Genomic DNA, 21491 nt, shown 5'->3' on the forward strand with positions numbered 1-21491 from the left:
CCTGTAAACCTAACCGGTCCCTTATTGTGATGTTTTGATATATGGCTGCTGTAGGACTAACCCTCTTGCGTGAAACCAGAGAGCTTTATCTAATATCATAAAAATGCCTAAAGGCCTCACCAGCCCTCATGACTAGAACCTCCCCCAGATCTTATATAAAAACATACACAACTAGACTATAATTAAAATATTGTCCACAGCAGGAGTACCCCCTACAATCAGCTCCATAAAAAAAGCACACAGAAACATAACAACTGACGAAAAATACATTATTTTTGTATTTTTACCTCTTGCCAGTGTAACCAGCTCCATAGAGCAAAGATACCAGATCGGACCTCTCAGCCAGGCGTCTCTTATCTTCAATTTGACTGATTTTCCATCCAGGTCATCTGCCTGATGCTTACAGAGCGACTGAAAGCACATTTTAACTATTTTGTAAATAAAGGTCTCTACAGTGAATGATTCTCAGTAGGTTACTCAGTGTCGAGCAGCCATTAAAATTTGACAGAAAGTCCAGACAGCAGATTGAAACTCCCTTTATTAAACCCTAAATTCAACTTTTTTGCATTGACGTTTGCTCAAGAGTTCAACAATACAAAACATTCATATTCTGCAAGACACATCATCTTAATCTTCCATCGGCACTATTTTGATCAGTTTATCGTTGTTTGATACCTTTTAAAGTACAGTGTTAATACTTGTTTACTTACCTCCTAAGTTCAGACCATACTTCAAGAAAGGGGTGGCCAATTATTTTGGCTAGTGGGCCACATTTCTTATTTAATGTTTATGCGCACGCCAACCAGGTATCATGTATGTTGAACTAAATAAAAATTGCAATTTAAATATTTAAATTTTTTGGCATTTTATTTTAACCTTCAAATCATTAATGCCATATAAATGTACTGTCATTATTTCGTATGTAGTCATCTATACAAGATTTAACAACAGGAAAAAATAAGGGGTTTCTAAATTCAATATTGATTGAAAATACTCATTAAAATATTAAAAAAAAAAAATAGTTGGGGGGGCAGATAAAAAAGCTAAAGGCAAAAAAAAAAGGCTAAAAAAGTGGATACAAAAGGTGTGGGTCGCGGGCCGTAAAATGCCCAGGTCTGCTTCAGGGGGAACTTGGCTAACACTTTCCATAGGTCTCCATTCATTGTGCTAAGCTAACTGCTGGAGGCTGCAACTCCCTCAGAGTTTAGAGGAAGGTATCTTCACACTTGATGTGAGGGATGGAAAAGTTCTTGTGATAAAACCTGCTCAGAGAGGTCATAAAAGTCGCTAATTAAAATCAAATGGACATTAATAGTTGCAGTTCTTGTACCAGACACCCTGTTGCATGACGACTCCCCATCACACACTGGAGCTCAAAACCAATTTAGATTTAAAAACAAAAATAAAAAATCTCTTTCAGTTTCCACTCGTGTGTCAAAGGGGGATTAACACTCAGTTCACTTGATGATGATGATTTAAAAACATTATTATTTGTTGTTACACCAACATAGATTCCCTCTCTGATTGTGAAAAACACATTTTCAAATGAACGAATGAATGAACGTCGCTCATTGGACGAGGTTTTATTGCGAAAGGCGTCGGGGACGCGCTTTCCGCTGCGTGGGGGTGCGCGCGCTCCCGTGCTCCAATCCGGTTGGCCGCTCGGGGCGTCGGGAGCGCGCATGTGTGTGACAGCTCAGAGGTGTCCACGTCAACACACGGCCCGGCTCACGGTGCGGGCGAAGACCGGGCGGCGGACGGCGATGGACTCCACGGCTCTGGTGAGAAATCCACGCCGCCTCACCGGGGGAATCGGATCCGGTGTTTCCGTCTTAACGTCGATGGCCGGTTGTTGGAGGTGGGGGAGGAAGGGGAACGGTACCGAAAACCCGGATCGGCGGCCCGCGGGGCTCCGGGGGAGCAGGGCAGGGAGGGGAACCGGGCTCCCTCCGGCTCTCATTCACTTTTACCCCCACGTCAACTGTGGCCATCTTATCCACCCACTCGGGCCCGGATCCCGCTCCACCGCTCCACCGATCCACCGGTCGGCGCCCCGCGGGGAGCCGCTCTCAGCTCAACTTGGCCGGTGTTTCGTTGAACTCTATGACGGCGCTCCGCCGGAGCCTCGGAGCGGCGGTGCGGGGCGCAACAGTTCCCGCACCGATCGCTCGTAGGCGGCGGGAGACGCGGGGGTGGGAGGCGGGGAGGCGGGTAGGGCACCGGCCGGTACCGGGTGTTGGTGTCGGGTTCGGCCCGGAGCAGGTCTGGGCTGGTTAAATGTCTGCTTGTGTTCGGTTGACGTGTAGAGCAGGGTAGGTGCCACGTCCACCGTTCTCTCTCTCTCTCTCTCTCTCTCTCTCTCTCTCTCTCACACACTCTCTCTCTCTCTCTCTCTCTCACACTCTCTCTCTCTCTCTCTCTCTCTCTCTCTCTCTCTCTCTCTCTCTCTTTCCTGACCTTTTAACTTTTTACTTCAACGCATCTGTTCAAATGTCAATTTAATTTCCCTTTTTCACTTGGTTCTTCCCACCATCACCTTTTTTCCGACTGAATTTTATTCACAATTAAGAGAATAAAAAGTGCAACTTGACTACACAAATGATATTTTCTAGGTCAAAGTCAAATCTTCCCCAATAGCTATTTCAGTTATTTGCACTCTATTTTTTTTTTTTTTAAATACTAGCAGGTGACATAACTAACAAAGAATTTGCAACACTCATAGAATGTTGATCTAGATGAGGAAATGAAAATGGCAAATAACATCCCAGTGTTTTGCATTTAGCACAGTATTGCTAACCGCCGTGGTGGACGTTCTGAGCGTGTTCCCTGCGGCGATGTTTCGTTTTCTCTTGCTGCAGAAGTTTTACATCAGCGCTTCTGCTGCCATCGGTCGGAGGGGGGGTGCTTTTCTTAGCAGACCTAAAGGCCTAGCCTAGCCTAGCCTGGCCCGGTCTAACCGGTTCCTCCCCTCGCTTGGACCATTAAATCTGGATGGGTGACCCATAATGTGGCCACCAGCAGTTTGATAGTGAAGACCGGCTGCTTCCAAATGGTCATTGTGAAAATCTGTGTTCGGGACCGGCACAGATGTTTGCGGCGACTAGTTTTCAGTCGTAAATACAACTTTAACCGACTTTGATCGCCAGTCAACCGTTCTGAGCGGTACGTTCGCATCCTGTGATTAAGTCCCCAGGATTTAAATCCATGTAGCGGTCAGCTGAAGAGAAAAACAACAATCAAACTCGACGGCACAAATGACCGACTCTGTCATTACAGGGCTGAGGCAACTTCCACCGCCACATCAGAGGCCGAGCCGTCGCCCTGTCTTCACCCTCTTCTGCGCTTTTATGCAATTTAAACATCTTTAAATTGTTTCAGAAGGGATTCATGATAGTAAATTAAGTTGGAGAACACAGCTTGTTGGCCGTGCGGGATAGAAGAGGCGTTATAGATTGCCGGCCCGCACGCGACAGTAAATACTGGTGCGGACACGTAGGCGGCCTTCTGGCTGCTCTCCGTGTTGGTTCGCTCTGTTTGTGTTGTCTTTCTGGAAGCGAACAGCCACACAGGAAATGCAGCGGCGTCAGGCGTGTGTGTCGCCGTCTGTCATCTGTGATATTTGGGGAAAATAACTCTCAGCCCTGTTATTGTCGCGCACGGATCACCGGCATTATTGACGGCCATATCTTCAGTTCGCGACGTGTATTTTTCCCTGTCGTCGCCGTCTGAATCACTGACACCTCGACAAATTCGTCCTTCTCATCCGTGGCGGGTAAATGAGCCTAAATTACAGTTTGCATTTATTCAACTTACTAAACCGCATCCTTCTGGATGCATTATTGATGGTCAACTCTGTAGTTTATCATCATTTTTCCCCATTGCACAATACAGATGCAAGCGTCAAATCAGCAAAGCAACATATGATTAAACCCTCTCAGACTGCTTCTATTTACAAATTCATATTTCCGATTAAAAACAAAACACCCTTGAAGGTTTTTTCCTTTCCACAAGAAAAAAAAAACACTTGATGGTGGAAATTTAATCCCTGCCCTGCCATGTAGTTTCATGGCAGTAGTTTCAGTGCTTCAGTTTAATTGTGCTCTTTCACAGTTGACGCTTTAGCTTGTAACTCTAGCTCTTTACATGAATTACCCTGACAATCCTCGTCTAGTGTGGGGCAGAGAAACAATATTTTTAGGCATCTCAGTAGTGATGTCATCCAAATATTTATTTTAAATGGAGAATGAATAAAAAAAAAAAGTCAGGTTTAAAAGAGCAATATGGTATCCTCATAAAGGGATAAATAATGATTCTCAAGTAAATGAGGAGCAGAGCCCCGTGGGACACCTGATGTCTCACAAACTGTCTGAGATACACAGACTGGACTGGAGAACTTGCTTGAACGCACAGAGACGCCCACTCCCCCCATTTCAATTGTTTTATTGTCACTCGAAACCTTAGCGGGGGCTTTGTGTCTGCAGCAGCCCGATGAGAGGGCCGTTGCACTGATGTTGTCTCCAAAATGCCGACGAGCTGCCCGGCCGCTCCTTTTAACAACTGTTTGGACTCAAGTTGTAACTTTGAAACACTCAAGGAGGCAGGTTTATTTAGCCAGTTTAATTGCATGATTAAATATGAACAACGATCCTGGGAGGGACACAAACAAAGGCTTTGTTTGGCGCAGATTTAAAGAAAATGAGGGAATTGGGGGCAGCGTCAGTGAAATCATGACTGGGTGTTTGGGGAACTCTCGCTCTCATGTAGCTTCATTTGCCCGGGAAGTTTTGAAGCCCATTTTTTTGTGCACCTGAGGAGCCGGAGGATGCTTTCAAAGCAGACTTTAAATCTGTTTTTCTGGGTCAAAATAGCTGTAAAACCTGCCGCTAGATTGTCCCTCATCACGAGACTTGATAAAGACTCTCTTTGGAATGCGCCCACTGGACCTTCTGTCTGCCGTCTTCCCCTGAGTGCTTGGTCCTTCTGCATTTTTACCTCAAGAGTAGCCAAGATAAACTCTCTGGTCAATAGAAGGACGTCCTTCAAGTTCATAATCTCAATATTTATACCTTGTAAAACAAGTAATTAATCAATTATGATAAATAATTTGTTCGGGGGGGAGGGGCTCCAGCTGGTGGAGGTCAGCTCCGGGCAGACGAGGCCTGATTTCGCTGCTCGCGTGCGGCTCGGAAATCAAAATAGCGATCTGTCTTTCTATTTATTTTCTGGTGCAAAATATAAAGGTTTTATGTAGTTGAAGCCATGGCTCTTACCGTGATCCCGGAAGTTGATATAAGCATCTAAACCTCAATCGAACCCACGTTTCCTATCCCTGTGTAGTGAGCGGGGATGTTAGGGGACACGTATGAATAGCCGGAGAGATGTTACATCTCAGAACGAATAGGTCGCACCAGTCGGCATGGCGACCCATGCAACAATGGGATGTTGATAAATAATCCAGAGGCAGCACGTGCAGAGGAAGACTCGGATTGTTTTTTCAAGATGCTGTTCCACATTTGAAATCTCCATGCACGCTTCAGTCGCTGACCAACAAGAAGTGTGGGGTTTCATTTAATCTGTTTTATTTTATTTTTGATTTTTTTTTTTGTTTTCCCTCTCCCTATTAATTATCAACGATAGCTTGATCAGATAGTGTGTGTAAAACTCTCATAGTATTGTGAAATAAATGACTGAATGGTTAAATATATACATTTGATACACACCCCCCTCCCCGGCCTTTCTGTTCCACCCATCATAAGGAGCCGAATGGAAAGCGCAAATGTCGTTGTCAGTTTCCAGTGATCGTGTCTGACACTCTGCACGCTACCGGCAGAAAATCGGGGAATGGAAGGCAAATTCCTGCCACAAAGCTCTCATGAGCACTGCTAATTTGAATCCCAACTGCTTAAGATTCAGAGCAGGCAAAAGCTGGTGTGAGACGCAAAGTCCCCGAAGTATACATGAATGTTGTTTTAGTGGGGTAGGATGTACACACAGACTCACACACACACACACATGCATGCGCACACACACACACACACGTGTATCAACAGACGACAAGTTTGGCAATGCACCAGGTCATTTTCTTCCTAGAAATTAGGAAGGTGCTCATCATTGATAAACCAAGCCTTCGGGACTCAACGGGGTGACAGCTGATGAGCTGCTCTGAATATCAGGATTTTCAAAAACCTCTCATAGAAAGAGTTCTTAGCCAGTGAACTAAGCCTCCGTGTGTTCTGCACGTTTTTGCCTGAAACGGTTGCTATATATAACGTTTAACAGATAACTGATCAATTACTGATCAATAGCTGCGATCCCTGATCCAAACAAAATGAATGTGTATCTTTTTGTCTACATGATATGATTTCTCAGTATTGATGAAACATCGTTTTCATGGTGTGTATGTGAAAGCATCATTTTATACCAATGATAGACTATGGATTACATTTCTATTTCAAATGCACGCTGTTGTTAAATGTTTTTCCCGTTTGCGTCTTTTTTTCATTTTGAATTTGGGGTGGGGGAGTGAAGGGGACCTCGTCTGGGATCTTGCATTTGTTATTTCCTTAATTATATTTTTATTGAATGGCCTAAAAGGATGTGTGGAGGTGGTAACAGCTGTTTTGTAAATCTTGCATCTCCTTCCTGGTATAAGTGCTGTCTCGTTAGGCTTTCCTAAAGTACCCAGGCACACACACACACACACACACACACACACACAAAACACACCTGTAACTTAATGAATGGGCTGAGGACGACCCATCGGAACCCTGTTTTTTAAAAATATCAGTTAAAAAGAAAAGCGGATTTTTGTCACAGCCATAGCTAGGCTTCAAACCGGATTGGGATTATAATCTGGTTCACTTGTATATGTTTTACAGAGGATGAATCCCTGTAATTTCAGTGATCTCCTGTTCAAGAAGTGAATAAATCTCGAGTTCAATTAATGGAATATAAATGTAAAATATTTCCATGGTTGGCAGTGACTTGATGACACGGTGACCTCGGATGGTGACCCCTTCAGAATGATTTCTATGTTCCAGTCACCGTCCTTAGGGATGGACTAGTTATTAGGCCCACCTGACACACAGCGTCTGCCTGGGATAAAGTGAGCTCGTGATCCATTTCTCACAAAACACGGTTTTCCGTTCCGGAGATAAGGGTCCGGCCCAAGTTCTGTGATACACTCTGACTGTGAATCTATGCTAGTCAGTGCATAACAGAACTTTGTCTCGGCTCTAAACGCACTTCGCCGGAGGAGACTTGGGTCACTGCCGCCTCTGGATAGGTGATGTGTGAACAGCCTGTACTTGTACCAAGTACGACAGGGGGCTGCCGCTTTAGATCGTAAAGGTCAACACTATATGTTTCTGGTGGGCGGGAGGAGTCACCCTATATATACCTCTTCCGTTTGAAATATTTTACCTGAGGTTGCTCAGCGTTTCTTTCTTTTCCCCGCTCTTGTCTCCAGGAACCCTCCCTCTACACAGTCAAGGCCGTCTTCATCCTGGACAATGACGGCAGCAGACTCCTGTCAAAGGTACGACCTTGAATCATCAGGTTACGTAAAAATATTTACGTCCGAGTAACTTCAGAGCTCGGTAAATTGAAGTGTTTTTCAACAGTTTACTGGCAGATAAATACAAATCACAGCGTTACGTCATAGATACACTAGACAAGCCTGCAGGTGGAGGAAAACGACATATGGGCTACTTTTGTTTTCTCGCATGAATATAAACAATGATGGAAATCAAGTGGACGTTTACAAGGTCACCTCAGGGGCTCTGCCTCACGGCTGTCTGTGCATAACGTGTTTACAACGGTAGATAACAGTCACTGCCTTGGTTACCATAATACCATATTATTATCTCAGCCCGAGATACTTGCTGCTACAGAAGCTTGCTTGTGTTCCGGTGTCTGAAATAAACTTTTTTTTTTCTACAACGCAGCCCTAGATGTTTTTTTTTCTATCACTTCTACGCAGGAAATGCAGCCTTACAAGCGCTCGTCATGCAGGGAATACTCCAGAATCTCAGAACCCTCTTTGGAATCAGCCAGTGTTTTTGAATGAATCCATTCATTTATTTATTGATTTATTTATTAAGATGGTGATGACTCTTTTGGAGTTTGACAAACGCACTCAATTGTATTTATCCACGTACATTTTCTCTCTCTCTCTCTCGCTCTCTTACTCTCTCTCACCGTAACTAAGCGTTGTTAACAAAGGCACTGTCAGTTACTAGGCAACGCAAAAAAAAAAATAGATCCCGGATGTTGGTACTAGTATTTAGGATTTCATCATCACAGATAAACAGGATGGAGTGTGATGAGGTAGGGCTTAACAAAGGTACTGCGAGGCGAAGTTTGCTGAATTAATAATTGTGTTATTAATTATTATTCTGGGTTTCTGAGTTGGAGGCCTGATGTCACTTCCTGTTCCTGTTTAGTTGTATTTCTTTACCTCCCAGGTTTTCCCCCCAAGTTCTCAGTACCACATCCTTCCACCCATTCCTCGCCTTTAAATGCAGAACGACATCATGAATGTACTCGTTTTTCTGTGTGCCTGGTGTGTTATAGTACTACGACCCGGAGCTCTACCCCTCCATGAAGGAGCAGAAGAACTTCGAGAGGAACATTTTCAACAAGACCTACAAGGCAGACAGTAAGCTTCTATTGTGTCCGCGGCTCACACACATCTCCGATGTCAGAGGCTACAAACTCTCGTCATGATACTGGCCTGGAGCAACGCTACGTCAGCCCGGTTCCCACGATGCTGCCAGCGCCTTGCACGCAGAAAACATTTAATCTTAGGATTTTTTTTTGTTTTGTTTTAAGGTGAACCTTTAATCCAAGTCATTCATTACATTCTGGGATGTTTAAATCCGGATGAGGTTTTTTTTTTTTTGATTTTGGGTTTTAAAATCCTTCAACCGCTGACACTCGAGTCTCTTCCTCCTAAACGCTGCATATACTCCGCCCTTTGTTCCGCACTCCTCCACCTCATTCCACCTTTTCTTCTCCATTGTCATGCTATCTCCCAGCCTCTGCCCTCCACCGTCATCTCCCTTTTCCTGTTGCTCCTGTCTCTCGCCTAGCATCCCCCCTGCCCTCCCTCCCTTTGTCACGTCATCCCTTTGCTTTATTCATCTCTCTCTCTCTCTCTTCGCCTCATCCAACAAACAACCCTGCCATTCATGCTTTTCCAATCTTTTTTTTTTTTCTCTTTCCAGAGTGGCTGCCGTTGTGTGAATTAATCATTATCTGACTAAACCGGAAGTCGCTCCCTCACGTCTTCTGTCCTCTCGCTCTAGATGAAATTGCGTTCCTGGAGGGAATGACCATCGTGTATAAGAGCAGCATTGATCTCTTCTTCTACGTGGTGGGAAGTGCCCAGGAGAATGAGGTAGGTGGCTTCTTCGGGAAATATGTGTTTTTCTCTGGACAATAAATAAAGACATAATTTATTTGTCTCTCTCTGGCACTGAAGAACCGTGCAAGTGGGATCAAATTAAACCTAGGTGCTCATGTTGATGGTCTTGCACACACACACACAAACACAACACACACCAGTTAAAGTGATTTTAAAGTAATCTTGTCCTAACCAATAAAAAAAGATGTGGAACTTTATTTTCATTTTATTTGTCTATCCCAGAGTAAACAGCTGAAAAAGAACCGCGGATCAGTCTTTTTCCCTCTAATTCTAAATGACAAAAATCCCGCCTCCTGCTCTCTGCACACTGTCAGACGTGTTTTTCTGAGGTTGCTGGATGGTTAAATCTCCTGATGCGGCGCAGTTTTCACCTCTGCTCACTTTAGACAAAACCACTTCGGCTCTCAGCTCTGGAGGGCAAACGTCATGACACGTGTATAAATGTTATTTTTAAGCTCGCAGGTGTGCGCACACACAAACACACATACATTCTGATCCAAAAACACACCGCCCACCTCCTGTTAAGCACCATTGTGTCACCAGTCCACCCAGACACCTGCGTGAAAAGAGTGTCTTTTCAAATCCACGCCCCGCAGAATGTCACACTCGGTGGACCAGGAGAAGGAGTCTTTGTTTCTCGGTCTTCCTGGCAGGGAGGAAGGTCCTGCGCTGCTTTGCACCGGTGCCTGGAACACTGAAAGGGAAGAGACACGGACACACGAGCAGCGCCTGCGAGATGTTCAATGAGCGATATGTGAACACCTCACAGACTGGATGAGAGGGAGCCTGGCAACCGGACAAATCCTGGGCTCACGTTTCGTTTCCCTCGGCTCCCCCCCAAACTCCACAATTCATCCCTGCTCCCGACCGTTTTGTAAACACTGGCCAGTTAAAACCAGTTGAATGGGGCGGGGCAGCTGTGGTGTGAGGACCGACCAATCGTTGCTGAGAAACGGGGAAGGTCCATGGAAATGTCTGTGGAGGTTCTCCGTCCTTCCAGGTCACGGTGAATTCTTGTCAAAATCTTCTTGTCTCTGCAACCGGACTTCGGTTTCTCATCGGTCTTTGGTTCTGAAGAACTGAAGAAGCCTCTCAAATGAGGGTTGAAATGTCTTCAAGTGAATAAATTCAAGTCCAGTTGCCGAGACAAGAAGATTTTGACAAGAATGAGTCCGTGGAAATATTTCTAGAATTGTAAGATGGCAGCCACATGCACAGTAGAGATTAGCTAAAATGGAAAAAAAGCAAAGTTGTGGTTGATTCGTTGCACATCCAAACTGTGGTTACTGCCTCCTGAATTTCCTTACTTACTTTTCAGGTTTAGTCAGTTGTGTCAGCGGGGTAGTTTTGGATGTGAGATCACCGTAAATCTCCCCTGGACGTGTGAAACTAAAATCTCCCTTTTTGGAGTTTGATCAGATCCACCCTGTGAAGAAGGACTGTCTTTTTTTCCCCTCTCAATTCTTTAAGAAAAACATTCATATGTTTCCAACTTATGAATGTAAGTGTAACTTTACTGGCTCACTGCTACTCATCATGACAACAATGGGTTTATGAATATTCTACACTTTCAGGGTAATGTCTACCAGACAGAGCTTTTTTTTAATCAACATGAAGTATCATGTGACCTATTAAGTCAGCTTTTATATTATGCTGTACTAAATCATAACCCAGATGTCTGATGACACTTTGTACATGGAGCAGGTCCGAGCAGGGATCGACAGAAACCTGCCTTTTACCAATGCAGGACAGATCTGAGCTCAATGTGGGCGGCTTTCTGCCTCGACCGGTTGGGGTAGAAAGGGAGAGAGGGAAAGAGAAGGAAGTGTGATAGAGACGGGGGGGTATAAGGGTTGGAAGGGACAGACAATAATGATCTCATACTACTTAGAACACTAGCACTGATGCTTATATGCTAATAGCTGACATGATACAATAATAGATTTGATATGAATAGAAGAAATAACAATGGTGGACACCTGGTGCGATGCATAAAGAAATTTCCTAATTGATCTTAAATCATTTCTATTAAATATATATGGATATGACCGAGGAGGGAGGCCTGTACACTCCTCCGACTGCTCACCAACACTTTCTATTTCCTTTTATGATTTGTGAATAACATAAGAATAAGGGGCGTGTGCGGGAAAACTGACCGTTTGCAGCTTCACACCACTTTCTTCTTGAATCGCTTAATTCAGAGCTTCCTGGAACGCCGACTTCTAATGTTGACGGCCGGAACAAAGAGCCTCGAGCCCAGTCATTTAATATCTTGTATAATTGGCTGTGGTGCAAAGTTCAATATTCATTAACCGAAATGAGTTATAGTTCATTATTTCTAATCGTAGCCAGCGCCAATCCTGATTGTGCCTCGAAGGCATGTCACTCGCCTGTAAACAGATCCGTCTGATGCCCGCCCTCCTGCTTATCTTCTGGAGGATCAAACCTCTAACCACCCTGTTCTTTGTCTCCCGCTTTGTTTATTTTTTAACCATATTAACCATAATGAACTAAAGGCTGTCGGATAAAGCAGCCGCGACCACCTGCAACTCAATCACAACAGCTATAGATTTGTCTGCCACAGCTCACCTAATCTAATCCCAGTTTAACATATTTTTAAGTGCGTGAAAGGTGTCACATGGGAGGGGTTGAGAAGTGAAGTTTTTTTTTTTTTAGTTCTGTGTTTTGTTGTGTGTGTTCAGCATCTTGGCTAGGACGAAAAATTCAGCTAAATACACAGCTTTAAAAGTGGGATATTCAGTTTGTCTTCTCTCTACTCCACAGCTGATGCTGATGTCGGTGCTGAACTGCTTGTTCGACTCCCTCAGTCAGATCCTCAGGTACTTCATTTTAAGGAATGATTCTCTGACCCGCCTGTCCAGACGCTCTCACACTCTACACCTGTCTTCATTAAGTTTGAACACCTACATAACTGCCATCCTTCCACAGAGATGACCCTCAGTGCTCTAGTCAAATTCATCTCTGCATGCGTGCGTGTGTGTGTGAGTTTATGAATTAACATGCTCAATCGTAGCTGCAAGACCCATTGCAAGAGAACAAATCACCACATTTAAAGTTAATTCATCAAGATTAGTTTGCAGAGTTGTGTGTGCGTGCGTGCGTGCGTGCGTGCGTGCGTGCGTGCGTGCGTGCGTGCGTGCGTGCGTGCTGTGTGTGTGCGTGTGTGATCCCTCATTGTTGACTACATTAGCTGCCAAACAGTGGCTGATGTGGTTGCTATGGGAACCAATGCAGTAGGACTGCAGAATTTGAATGACAGAGACCTGGATGATTATATTATAATACAAATGAAGGATTATTGGCTGTTAGGTTGCATTGTGGATAATATTTTGAATAATATTCATAAAATTACATTACTTACCACACTATATTATTACTATATGCCATATGGTTTATATACTAAAGTACATAATGCTTCGTTGATGTGGGAAATAATTTCTGTCGTGAATTATATGAGCATTTTTTCATGAGGTGTTAAACTTCTTAATCCGACTGCTATTTATATATTTTGTGTTTCATTAAAAAAAAACAAATAATGATTAATTGATATGTATTAAATAGATTTTATAATATATAGTTACAATATCATAGCCGGTGTCCATTTTTCTCTGCAGGAAGAATGTTGAGCGAAGGTGTTTACTAGACAACATGGATGGAGTGTTCCTCATTGTGGATGAGATTATTGACGGCGGGTAAGATAGTCAAATTTTTTATGTCAATAATGAATCCAGAAGTTTAGAATGAAGACCTAGTTGCACCTTGGTTTTCCACAAAGGTCATAACAAGTGTATTCCTCCGACGGCTTTCGTGCGGCACTTAAAAGCACACCCGCTCTTTCACAACAAGGTTACAGTTGCATTTGAATTCTCTGTCCAGAGTGATCCTGGAGAGCGACCCCCAGCAGGTCCTGCAGAAAGTCAACTACAGGGTAAGAAGCTCCCCAGCTTTTTTTGCCCACATTGATGCATTCACGATCAGTAAAGATTTGAACAACAAAGGTTGCGCTCTGATACAAGCAACCCTGTGGCGCTCTGAATCAGGGACCCTGCCTTTGCCTTGCCCCCCCCCCCTTACCCACTTCACCTTTCTCTTCTTCTCCCTCTTTCCCTCTCTGATGGACAGCAGCTACTTTCGGAGCCAGCCTATGGCTTCGTCCTGTTCGATTACATCACCAGTAACCTGCAGGAACAAACGGACAGGACCCCGACGCTGTAGACAGACAAACAGACAGTCAGAGAGAGAGAGAGAGAGAGAAAGAGGGGGTGAGACAGTCAAAGAAGGCTGACATGGGCTGATATGTTTCTGCTTATTGTCCCTCGGGTTTTGAATCTTTTTACACGACAGAAAAAAAATACAGATCGTCTTTCTCTCAAAGCCGATCGTTGCTTCTTCATTTTATTTTTCCAGCAATTTGCGAATTAAACTAGATCCGTGACATTTCAAGGAGCCGATGCCGTGCACGTTGCGGGGTGCAAAGCTCACGCCGCAGCAGGTGCTCATCCAGCCAAGGTCACATCACCGTCTGCAGAAATATATTCTTCTCGCCCGCCGCCTGCCTTATAGTCCCTCCATCAATTCTCTGGTGCGTTTTGGGTAGCACCAATCCGAAGGTCAGCTCTCATGTGGTTCGAGACGCAGGTGCGCCCGCGATGCAGGTGTCTGGTTGCCATGGTAACATGGCAGTTGTTTTTAGTGAGAGGGAAGCGCGAACGAGTGTTTTCAGAGAACCTATCTTTTTGAAGAGGAAAAAACAAATAATATAAATAGATAAAAGACATACAAAATTAAAAAAAAAAAATTAGTTATGCAAATATAAAAGTGATGTAGCTATAGCTCAATGTGCCCTCCTAAACACACACACACAAACACTCCATTCATATAGGATTTAATAATCATGCATTGATTGTGGATTCTAGTATTAGGGACTCTCTCTCTCTCTCTCCCTAAAAGTAAATCCAGCTCAACCAATAGCCATTCCCTGCCATCCTGCAGCCAGATGGTCTAAAATGAGAGTGATGACCTAAAAACAATGAAAAGGTCACTGGAAAAGCAATGCATGGGTCAGTCGGCCCAGTTCACCTCGGAAATTCAAAATAAGGACCATCCCAAGTGTGTAAGACAGTCAGCTTTGAATTCAAGATGGCGACCGAGCGTCATTGGCAGTGTCTTAAGGCAAACGCTCCAGTTCCGTCTAGGAACGATTGTAAAGCTTGACAGTTTCCTTCATGGTCTAATGATGCATCATGAAGGTATGAAAACATGAATACTGCCCAAGCCTTGTGGGACAGGTGAGGTAAACGCATGGTGAGAGCGTGTGCTGACTAACAAGGTTTGCAGGGATGAGGCTTGTGATGTGTTTTCACTGTCAGCGCATAATTTCCACGCCACGCCCCTCCGTGATCGGTCGCTTGTTCGGAGGTTACACTGGAGCTTACCGACCCTCGTCATCCGATATTTAGAACCAGCTCTGTATTTGTTGTAAACTCATCGTGCCCTGTTTTAAGGGGAAACACCCACTGCGTGTTTTATCAATGATCAGGTTTCTGGGATTTGTTGACAAAAAAAAACACAATATCACAAGACTTGTTTAATCTGCTTCCAAAAGTACCAACAAATCTAAAAACTGTACTAAAAACCATTGTTCTTATTACCACACTACCTGTAAGTAAATTATTATGATTGATTATAATATGAATACAAGGCATTTTCTACTAATCCAGTATTTAATCCACTGCTGTCCTATGACTTCTAATAAATAAACAACCTCAGTTTTTTATTTTAAATCCCTGATTGTGCAACAGCTGAGTTTGACCTTTGACACAGTACTAGGTAAAGTCCGTCTGCAAACAGAAGGTAAGAGGTAAAATGAGGTTGTGGAAATAATGGAACGGAGAAAGTCCTTTTTGGCCGACACCAGCGCCGCGCTGCAACCGCTGCACTCCCATCTCCCATTTATTACTTCTTTCATATTCTCAGCATGCCTGATGTTTTTGGACTCAAAACTACATCTGTACTAATAGGAGTTGGGATTGTCTGCTGCCAACAGGGCGCTTTGATGCATCCGCAGGGGTGTGTGTGTGTGTGTGCCTGTGTGCGTGTGTGCGCGTGTGTGTGTGTGTGCATGATTTTTAACTATTACTCACTGAATAACAATGTTTTTTTCCGTTTTTTTTTTTTCAGGCAGATGAAAACCCATTATCGGAACAGAGCGTTTCCCAGGTAACACACACACAAACACAAATGAACACATTCAGACGAAAAATCATGGATATACTGATTGTTCACCACGAGTTAGGATTCTACATGATGGCAAGTCGCTCATTCATGATGTTAAACTGCAGTTAAACCGTACTCGCAGATGAAGGGGATAATGTGCTGAATGGTGGTGACCCCTGGTATCCTGCTTTTGCAGGACCATGTGTCTGCAGCTGACTCTCAGCACTGGCACTATAGTTTTACCACCTTAATGCTGCACTGCAGTGGAAAGTGTCTCATTTAGAAACACCGGGATTCTACTGTCGCTGTTCAGACAAAACTGTGGGACTTTTCTGCGGGAATGATCCAGGATTCTGTTGTTTTAAAATTTTACAACGTTTCTAATGTATTGTCCCTCTTGACAATTTTGTTTTTATTAAAACAACATGGAAATAGTGAGCTCACATGCCTTTAGCTGTAAAAGCAGTCTCTTACCACATTGCTACATAGAGCAGCCAAATGCGTCAACAAATTGCTATTGACATGCATGCACTGTTAAAGTACTGCATACTGTAGTAAAATAAAGAATGAGCCACCACAGCAGGAGGAGTTCACCTGCCTCACTTCGTGTGATTCCAGTATCAATGAGTGTCTGCAGGCTCCTTCTCTGCGTGCACTAATCCATGAGCTCCGTGCGTCCTCTGCTGGCAGAAAGTGGAGGTCCACCTCATGCTTAAAATCCGTGAATCTTGTCTTTTCGGTGTTTAAGGATATTTGTAGATGTACTAAAGTTGGTAATCATAAATTGAGTAAAACCTTCATTTCAATTTGTTGATTTTCAAGGAATGTATTTTTTGAAAATGTCCAGTTTCCCTACATTATCTGCTTTTAAAGTTCTACCAAGATCATGACATGAAGTTTAGATCATTTTATGAACTTTTCATGTTCTCAGGTCCAAACTCCAATGAAGTCTTTAGCCTGTTTTTTTCTTTCACATATAACCCACAACCCGTTGGTAGCAGGTGCTGTCCAGGTTACATCTAAGTTTGGCCCAATAAAAGTCATCATTTATAATTATTTTTGCTCGCTGCTTTGTAAAATTAATAATCTCTACCATCAACATTATTATTATTATTATTATTTTTATTATTATTATAATACCATGAAGCTACACTGTCGCTCAGTTGTCATAAACTTCACATATACTGACATCTAGTGGACAGTTTGAGTTACTGCAACCCAACATAGTTCACGCTCCCATTTGAGAACCAGGTCATTCTTCTTATACAAAGACTCTTGAATTGTCAGTGCTATTCATACGTTCTAAAAATATTTCTATATTTTGTAAATATTCAAAACTCTTCCCCCATATATTTCTGTCTTTAAAAGTAAAAAAAATTGACTGCACTAAGGTGTCACTCAGTATCTGTCGTCACTGAAATTAAGGTTCACGCACATCTGCTCCCCACTTAGGGATGAGTGCTGAATCAAAAAAAGTTCGACTTAATAGAGTTTTGAAAAAATCTGCACATCAAAAATGCTCCAAAAAGAAAAGATAATTTATTTTACATATAACACAAACCACTTATTCTCGCATCCATGATGTTTCGAGCACAAAATAGGCTCTTCCTCAGATGCTTCCTGGAGATATGTCTGAAAAATACAATTTTTAGAACAAAAATATTATTTTGTCTCAAAATATCATGGCAAGTAAACACATTTTAATTCCAAATAAATAAAATTGTTTCCATGTCGTGTTTTCAAATTACACTGAGCATTTGCTGTCCATTGGTCAATTGTATTTCTCAGTGAATACTCTCAATATCATTACTTATGTGTTACACGCAAATTCAAATAATAAAATATGAGCTGAACCATTTGAAAACGATTTATTGGAACACTATATAAGAAAGGATGTGTATTCTGGAAACTATATAACTACCCAAACATCTGTTTTATTGAAGTTTCATTGCTTGGTTTTATTGCCTTTTCTTCTCTATGATTATAGGATGAGTTTAAAATGACAAGTATCTCTTCGATGGCAAAGATTTACTGTCTATTAACTGGAAATTACTGCTCTATAGAGACAATTTTCATCTTATCTCCAACAATGTTACATTTGAACATGTTTAAATGTGCTTTTTGAGATGCTGAGGTTATCTTTTCTTTAACATTCAAAAACTGTCCAAAATTTCTCATTGGCCTTTCTTGACTGTATAATCTGTCATATTTATATTTATTTCCTTTGAATGAGTTTTAGTCTCAGATCGCATCTCACACATTTCCGCATGTGTGTCTTCCAGGTCCTGCAGTCGGCCAAGGAGCAGATCAAGTGGTCGATACTGAAATGAGTCCCAGCCACTTAAATTCAGGATTCAAATTTGTATTAGCATTTCTAGTTCTATAAGGGAAGACGGCACCCGAGGCTGCTCATGATAATATTTTGTTACTTTGTTTATGGTGTTTTGTTTCGCCATGAGGTCAAAGAGTGCATTCATCTGCCATGGATCTGATCAAGCAGTTTTCTTGCTTTTTTATTTGTGAAAAAGGATCCCCCATATTCACCCCCCCAAAGAAAACCCAATTAATTTAAAGTACTAGGCATGTAGCACATTATTTTTAAATCACTACAAATATGGTATATTCAGCTACTTTTACCACAAGCTATACCAAACTGTGTATCCAATATTGTAAATCACAGCACTAATTCCTCCTCTCCTAAGTGAAGAAGCACCTTCACCCTGGACTCCTGGTACCAAAGCTCTGTTAAATTCTAATATTCTGTTTTACACATCTGTTTATTACCCCCTAAGTATCATAAAATGAATACAATCTGTCCAGGGTAGTGTTAGAAATAATATGCATAATGATTTTTTTATTTGAACGAAGCCAGTTTCTCTCTTAAACACCGTTTCTTTACTTCTGACTGGCTGTAAATGAATGTAAAGGTGTTTAATGACTCTAACCAAATGTTGTGTGTGTGTACGTGCGTGTGCGTGTGTCTGAGTGAGCGAGAGAGGCACAGAAGAGACCTTGTTATTGTTGCACTGTGTGTAGTTTCTCCAGAAGGTTCTATAAATTCCTGTGCATGGAACTAAAACAGAAGAAACACAGGGTTTCATGGCTGCAGTTTAAAATGATACTAATGTATCGTTTCTTGATACAGTAACTATGGAAGATGACCTTTAATAGACGTTTAATATTTTCATAGTTAACGAAACAAGCTGAAAACCATATATTTTGTTACGTTTGGATGAGGAGACTGATGTTCTGCGTTGGTTTGTCCATCATCTGGAATGATTATTAAAAGAAAAATCTGGTTTCAAACTTGTGATTTTTATTCCTATTTATTCTGTTCAACCCGGAAGTCCATGAATTGTCCTGCTCAAACACAACCAGCAAGTCAAAGGGAGTGTGTTTGTAGGGGGCTCTTCATTGCCCAATCAGAATTCACCATCAGTGGCCCCTATGAATAGTAATGAGGCATCCAGACTAGTGGGCGGAACCTGAGATTTGACTGGCCAGAACCTTTCTACCCTAGCAGCCAATGATTCGTTCTGGTTTTATGTCCTAGAAATACAATTGGTGGACTGTGGCACTCCAGAAATAAATTTAAGAATACTCGTATTTGGACTGTGTGGAAGCAGGAAACACAGGCTTTAGGTGAAATCAATCTTTTATTTGTTTTGTTTTGTTTTGTTTTGTTTTTTAATCTTAAGTATCATTATTTTCTCAGCTTTCATTTGATTTCAAAGATACAATGACTAATTCAAATATGTTGTCAATTGCCATTTAATTGAATTCAATAATATTTACTAATCTGATATAGCAATACATAAAGTTCTGTGTGTATGTTGGTGATGTGTGTGGTCACCAGAAAATTTTTGAGTTCCTAGTTCTGCTTCTACATCTTGTTATTCATCGGATGGTGACATAAAATATGACAGATATATTATTGTGTTGTCTAACACAATAAACAGGCATCACAAACACAAAGTCTGCAAACAGCTGTGGTGCGTTCAATGTCGAAACACTGTATGTAAATTCAAAGAGAAACTGATATGATAATTTTACAAATTATTTTAAGGCTCTCTCCTTCCAGGCAAGCAGAGCAGGTTGTTATGGGATGAAACAAAAATTATAGTAGGATTCAACAGAAGACGTTATCAGTACTCAACTGCATTGGGACTTTAACAAGCTCCAAATGTTTGTTATATGTACATTTGCATTAACGGGCTAAAAAGCAAAAAAAACAAAAAAAAACAGTCTTTGCTTCTTTTTACAACAAGGTTTGAGTAGCAAGAAAATTTTGATGAGCCGTCTTCGAAAAAAGACATTTAAATGCAGTTAATATTATTATAGCTTGGTTTGAGATGAATTGTGCCTTGGAGCCACCGAGCGCACTGTCTCTTTAATACGGCGGAGGTCAACGTCGCCACTGATTGGACGACTCGTCTCTCCCTCCAGCCAATCGGCAGGTGAGCTGACTTGGCGGACGCAGCTTCTTCCGGTGGAGGGGCGTGTCGTTATCCATCGTCCGATAATCGACCACTGAGCTGGACAGAAAGTAATAAACATTATTAGTTTAACCCCCCCTAACAACTTATTTTAATATTTTAGTGTTTCTACTAAGACGCGGTATATGAAATAATGCATTTCCCTTGCAGATATTTTTAGTCGCGTTAGTCATTGCAACTCAATGATACGCGACAGCGCCTCCCAGTGGATGAATGTGGTTCTCAACGTGTGGCACTACCAGTCCACTTAAGATAACATAATATTGGATAAGGCAATAAACATACTACAGACAAAAACATAATGCCCATTTAAATCACGGTCCAAAAATTTTACAGACTGACAAATGTCCAGGACCGCTGAGGGGCAATTGTCTTTTTATGAACACAACTTACAGCCACAAAGAAGTAATCAGTTCTTAATATCAACAGAGGTGTTATTTGTGTATTTTGTCGTAAAACTTGATTTTGATACCAATGTCCTTACAGCCTGACTGTCTTCTGCTGCAGTGTCATTACCTTCTGTAACAGAACAGCATCTGCAAAAATGTGGATTCTGGAGATTTTCCAGATTTATGTATAGATAGGGATGTTCCTATGCTTTTTTTCACCTTGCTATTTGGCAAAACATTTTTTGTAATCATCCATGTATAGATGTATGTGTGAAAGTAAATATCTTCAAAACAAAAACATCTGCGTCTTATAAAATAATTGTAGTTTGGTTGCAACTGTTGTACACAAAATACTATTATTTAATATTAGTGTATTAGGGTGTGGATTGCAGGTTGAGAAGTTGAACCCTCCCTCCCACCTGTCATCGTGTTTTAACAGGGGTGCGCCCTCAAACTTTCAAATACCTCAGCCTCATTTGCCCCTTTTTTTTTGTTTTTTTACAGTAAATGACTATGTGGTATCAATGCTAGGCGAAGAGCTCGGCCCTGGCCATTATCTGTTGCATCAATCTCATTAGTGAAACTATACAACCGGAAGTACCTAAATTAACAAAGCCTAAACTGAATTATCTGGAATTACAGATTGGCCACCTGATGGGAGATGACTGACTCCTGCAACCTTGTTTCTACAGAAACCAAAACACAGATGTGTATGATCACCTAAACTCTGCCTGTGGTGTAAGCTACTAACAGATGGAAACACCATTGTGACGCCAGGCTTGGATGTCAAATAAAGACGAAGATTGTGCCTGTGCACTGACTCCACCTGCAGAGGGAATTCACAAAACAGTATGTTAGTGGTTTATATTGATCACAGTGCTAAAAGCATAAGAGGTCCTGATTTAAATGACCTAAATTGAACATCCAGCACATTTTAACTAT

The 21491-nt window shown here is 42.1% G+C and overlaps 1 protein-coding gene across 3 annotated transcripts; it reads left to right on the forward strand.

Moving 5' to 3' along the window:
- Positions 1–1664: 1664 nt before the first annotated feature.
- Positions 1665–18970, forward strand: copz2 (COPI coat complex subunit zeta 2). 3 transcript variants are annotated; one of them, XM_086170231.1, is made up of 9 exons: positions 1665–1781; positions 7469–7537; positions 8575–8659; positions 9309–9400; positions 12212–12267; positions 13063–13140; positions 13325–13376; positions 15629–15667; positions 17947–18970. In XM_086170231.1, the coding sequence occupies exons 1-9, from the start codon at positions 1683–1685 to the stop codon at positions 17992–17994; spliced, it is 618 nt and encodes a 205-aa protein (XP_086026357.1). In that variant the 5' UTR covers positions 1665–1682; the 3' UTR covers positions 17995–18970. The 3 variants fall into 3 exon arrangements, with proteins under 3 accessions (XP_086026357.1, XP_086026355.1, XP_086026356.1); XM_086170229.1 differs by lacking the exons at positions 15629–15667; positions 17947–18970 and adding an exon at positions 13571–13822; XM_086170230.1 differs by lacking the exons at positions 15629–15667; positions 17947–18970 and adding an exon at positions 13574–13822.
- Positions 18971–21491: the final 2521 nt, after the last annotated feature.

The sequence above is a fragment of the Fistularia commersonii genome, chromosome 23 (assembly GCF_037954325.1).
Source record: "Fistularia commersonii isolate RoL2024-O1a breed Wild chromosome 23, RoL_Fcom_v1.0, whole genome shotgun sequence".
NCBI lineage: Eukaryota > Metazoa > Chordata > Actinopteri > Syngnathiformes > Fistulariidae > Fistularia > Fistularia commersonii.